We start from the raw sequence: 5,060 nt of genomic DNA, 5'->3' as shown, positions 1-5,060 counted from the left end.
CCATGCAAATGATATGCAAAGTCCATGCAAATCAGCACATTGGAGAGGGTGAGACTGGGGCAAGTAACCCATGGGAGCTCACCTACCCTCACCTTTCATCCACCTATTATCGGCTTGACAACCTGCAGCTTGTCTGGCTGGCCGGAGTGAGGCTCCCACGGGAGCACTCACCTTTCTGGAGCACTTTCTGTCTCAGCTGCCGCCTGTAATGGGCATCCTGCCAGTTGGTCAGTTGCTGGAGCACATACTTCATATCCAGGTGTGAAGGGCCCAAGCCGCTGGCCTCCAGGGCTGATGTCACCAGGTTCATTCGAGTGACCTCATCCAGCTCTGGCTCCACCTCCTCCCAGGCCTCAGTCTCCTCGGACACCAGCTCTCCTTCATCCATCAGCCCTTCCTCAGCTGCCACCTCCTCTGTGGCCCCCAGCTCCTCCTCGGGTACCAGCCCCTCTGCAGGCACGAAATCTTCCCCCGGCATCAACTCCTCCTCAGCCTCGAATCCCTGTTCCTGCTCTTGTTCCTCACTGTATCGATGAATGTATCTGGGCAAGGAGACAGCAAAGCCTTTCCGTCCTTCTCCAAGCCACCCCCAGCCAGAGAGCCCAGCCACTCTCTGCCCATTTCCATTTTCTTTCCTCTACTAAGGAGGAAAGTCCAATCACCAGGCCCACCCTTCCTCAAGTCTACACCTAGGCCCAGACAGTTTCTCCCAGTCTGTCCTAGCCAGGGAGAGGGGCACTGGGTACCAGCCCATGCCCCTGGTGGGAGGGAGGAAGAATGATCACCGATACTGTGTAGGCCCCACCCTCCCGTCTTTCCCCTACCCTGCTGCATGGAAGAGACCAGCAGGAACAATGCCCCCTCTGCCTCTCCTTCATTGTTTAACCTTCACAGCCCACTCACATCTAGTTACCATAGAAACAAATCCATTCTTGGGTAGTGCCTGTGGCTCAGTGAGTAGGGCACTGGCCCCATATACTGTGGGTGGCGGGTTCAAACCCCACCCAGGCCAAACTGCAACAAAAAAATAGCCGGGCGATGTGGTGGGTGCCTATAGTCCCAGCTACTTAGGAGGCTGAGGCAAGAGAATCGCTTAAGCCCAAGAGCTAGAGGTTGCTGTGAGCTGTGATGCCACAGGACTCTACTGAGGGTAACAAAGTGAAACTGTCTTAAAAAAAAAAAAAAGAAAAAGAAACAAACAAACAAATCCATTCTTCTAGTCAGGCTCAGATAGGTCAAGTGAGTTTCCCAAGCACACACAGCCAATAAAGGGACCAAGCTGGGAGCTGGTCCCACATGTTCCCAGCTCCTAGGCCAATGCCCATTTGTCTCTCTGCCCCGGCTAGGTGAAGAAGCAGCTTTGGTCCCGACTCAGAGGAGCCTGAGATCAGATAGCCACCTACGGAAAGAAAAGGGGACCACCTCTTCCCAGAACAACTCTCAGCCCAGCCAGCCCAGAGAACGGGGTTGCAGGGTGGCAGAACCAGCAGCAGGTGGCTGTGTGGCTGCTGAAAGGTGAGGACAGGTGATGGGGGTGCCACTGCCAGCTTACCTCAAGTTTGATGTCTCCCCTCTAGGCCTTCCATAATTCCTTCAGCAGAGAAAAGGACCTTCAGTGTCCTGAGACAGTGTCCTGAAACTGCAGAGTCCCCAGGGCCCAGTCATGCAAGCTCAGGGAGAAGTGATGGACCCAAGCTGCTCATTTCAACAGAGAGGAGCAACACATGGAACAGGCCAGGGAAGCCACCAAGGTGGGTGCTGGGACGCAGAGGAGGGGGCCCACAGAAGCAAGGGAGGTCAGAGCATGAGACAAAGCCCCTCCCCATCACAGGAAAGGCTGCTGTCTACCCAGCAGGTGAGGGTGAGTGTTCCAGGCAGGGGCCCAGCAACGCACCTCTGCGTGAAATACACAGGATCTGAGATAACCCTCCGCAAAGATGTTCTGAGCTCCTCAGCAAGAGTCTCCTGGAAACCAGTAAGTGCATGCTATAGTGGAGATGGGGGACATTACCAATGACCCCACTGAACCTTCACCCACAGTCCCAGGCACAGCAGGGGACTAAGGATACCAAACAGCCAGCTGGGCTGAGATATGGGCACACAGAGGTTAGAAGGCAGGCAGCCAAGGGAGGGTCCTCACCAGAGGCATGCTGTATGCGTAGTGGGTGATGGACCCAGTGGACACTGGGGGTTGCTGGCAGAGGGTCTTCGCCTCCTCCTGGGTCTCAATCAGCATGCCCCGACCATCCGAGTGCTTCTCCCGCAGCTCCTGCAGCTTTGAACCCACCCACAGGCTCTGTTGGGACCCAGGCCCACCCAGGCCCACCCAGCCCAGCTCTCCTGCCTACCATCTCTCTAGGCTAAGGGGCAAGAGGCTCCGCTCTAGACCCAAAGAGTGTCATGCAGGGAGCCTGGGCTCCACTCCACTCAGACCTCAACTGAACCACCACCCACTGGGCCTTGCCAGACATGGAAGGGGCACAAAGGGATGAGACCCAGTCCCTGCCAGTAAGCTGCTTGTCCTGTCTATAAAGTCATGCAGCTTCCAAGGCCCTTAGCTCCCCACTCTGGGCCAAGGGCAGGGCAGGAGCCCGGGGTAGCCTCGCCTCTTCTCCGAGCCTCACCTCTTCTTGGAGTTGCATCTGGATTTCTTTCTCTGAAGCCAGTTGCTGCTGCAACTTTTCAGTTTCAGCCCCATACTGGAAGGACACAAAACCAGAGAACCCCCAATGAGGCGGCCCCATCCAGGCACGCTCTTACTTCCCACAAGTCTCCTCAAGCACACCAGCAAGTTTTTGGTAGACCCTGAAGTAAGAAGTCACATGGAATGAGGGCAAATAGGGCAGGCAGTCACACAGCCATGGTCTTAGAAGATTCTGGGAGGCTTTGGTCCCTCCTTGGAACAAGTGGGCAGGACAGGGGCTCCCTGAGGACTTCCCCAACTTCTCCCCATGGGCCTGGTGGAGCCATGAGGTGGGGGCAGGATAAGGAGGCTTGAGTCCTGTGGGGCCACAACAGGAAGTTCCCACCCACACCCTGCCTCACCGACTGGCAGCGCCGCTGTAGCTTCACGACCTGGGCCTGAAGCTGGGTGACCTCCTTCTGCTGCCGCTCATAGTTTTCCAGCCTGAGTACTAACACCTCTGACAGCTCGGCCATCTGCTGGCTGGCCTCCGCTGGGGGCAGGGAAGGGGGAGGTCAGCACTGGCCCTCCCCAGATGCCTCCATCTGCCCCACTGTTGTGAACTGCCAGGCTCCACAGGACTTAGCCTTCCCCACTCAGGGAATCTTTTCAAGACACGTTCATTGACTACACACACTGAGCGGTGCTCCAGGCTTGTGGGGAGACAGATCACAATAGTGAATAATATGGACCATAATGCCAGTGTCAAGGGCATATGGGGGCAAGGGCCACAGCTGCAGTACCTAAGCCAGCCTTGCAAGGTCTCGGAAGGAATTCTGGAAGGAGCCGTCACTAACCTAAGAATACTAGGCAAGGCTCGGCGCCTATGCTCAGTGGTTAGGGCGCCGGCCCGTACACCAGGGCTGGCAAGTTTGAACCCAGACCTGCCAAACAACAATGACAACTGCAATAACAACAACAACAAAATAGCCCGTTATGGCAGGTCCCTGTAGTTCCAGTTACTTGGGAGGCTGAGGCAAGAGAATCACTTAAGCCCTAGAGTTGGAAGTTGCTGTGAGCTGTAACCCTACAGCACTCTACCTATCGAGGGCCACATAATGAGACTCTGTCTTTAAAAAAAAAAAAAAAAAGCCAGGCATCATGGCACATGCCTGTAGTCCCAGTTACCTGGGAGGCTGAGGCAAGAGAATCACTTAAGCCCAAGAGTTTGAGGTTGCTGTGAGCTGTGATGCCCCAGCACTCTACTGAAGGCAACATAGTGAAACTCTGTCTCAAAAAAAGAAAAGGAAAGGAAAAAAAACATTAGGCAAGCTAGGCTTGGTCAGGCAGACCAGGGAAGACAGAGGCCCAAGCTGAGTGTGACAGCACCCAGAGGCAACCCTCAAACCCCAGGGCAGTGCCTGGGGCGGTGGGCAGGGCCCAGATCACAAAGGCCTGGGAAGGGTTTAGGGTTTATCCTTTGACCAATGGGGGAAGGGGGGTGGAAGCAGAGAAGTGACATGGTCAGATCTTATTTTATTTTATTTTTTTAAAGATAGACTATCACTGTGTTGCTCAGGCTGGAGAGCAGTGGCCATTCACAGGTTCCATCCCACTACTGATCATCATTGATGTTTTGACCTGCTCCAATTCCTACCTGGGGCATATCACCCCTTCTTAGCCAAACTGGTGGTCCCCTGCTTCCTGAGAGGCCACCATATTGATGATAACCTTAGTGTGGCCACCTAATCAGCATAGCACACTATAGTCCAGAACTCCTGAGCTCAAAGGATCCTCTTGCCTCAGCCTCCCAAGCAGCTGGGACTACAAGTACATACATGACACTCATCCAGATTTGGGCTTGGGAGTGTTTTATTTGTTTTCTTTTGTGAGGCAAAGTCTCACTCTGTTGCCCAAGCTAGAGTGCCATGGTGTCAGCCTAGCTCACCACAACCTTAACTCCTGGGTTCAGGCAATCCTCATGCCTCAGCCTCCCAAGTATTTGGGACTACAACATCTACCACAATGCCCAGTTCAAGAGATCCCCCTGCCTCGGCTCTCATAGAATGCTAGGATTACAGGTGTAAGCCACCACTCCTAGCCCCAGATTTGGTTTTAGAAACTCATTTGTGTTGAGCATGCTGGCTCATACCTGTAATCCTAGTACTTTTTGGACACTGAGGCAAATGGATTGCTTGAGCTCAAGAGTTTGAGATGGGCTCGGCACCTGTGGCTCAAGTGGCTAAGGCACTAGCCACATACACCTAAGGTGGCGGGTTAGAATCCAGCCCTGGCCTGCCAAACAACAATGATGGCTGCAACCGAAAAAAAAAAAAAATAGCCAGGCATTGTGGCGGGTGCCTGTGGTCCCAGCAACTTGGGAGGCAGAGGCAGGAGACTCGCTTGAGCCCAGGAGTTGGAGGTTGCTGTGAGCTAT

General features: G+C 54.3%; 1 protein-coding gene across 1 annotated transcript in view; it reads right to left on the bottom strand.

The window, feature by feature from the left end:
- Nucleotides 1-68: 68 nt before the first annotated feature.
- The window catches only part of HAP1 (huntingtin associated protein 1), a 9,263-nt gene continuing 4,271 nt past the window's right edge, over nucleotides 69-5,060 (bottom strand). The window contains 5 exon segments of the mRNA XM_012803000.2: nucleotides 69-542; nucleotides 1,553-1,591; nucleotides 1,895-1,986; nucleotides 2,625-2,699; nucleotides 3,046-3,176. Coding sequence (XP_012658454.1) covers nucleotides 107-542; nucleotides 1,553-1,591; nucleotides 1,895-1,986; nucleotides 2,625-2,699; nucleotides 3,046-3,176 — 773 coding nt within the window. The 3' untranslated portion in view covers nucleotides 69-106.

Source organism: Otolemur garnettii, unplaced genomic scaffold (genome assembly GCF_000181295.1).
Source record: "Otolemur garnettii isolate 467f Iridium unplaced genomic scaffold, OtoGar3 scaffold00018, whole genome shotgun sequence".
Classification (NCBI taxonomy): domain Eukaryota; kingdom Metazoa; phylum Chordata; class Mammalia; order Primates; family Galagidae; genus Otolemur; species Otolemur garnettii.
Note: the sequence above shows the minus strand (reverse complement) of the source record. Positions and strands in the feature narration are given on the sequence as shown.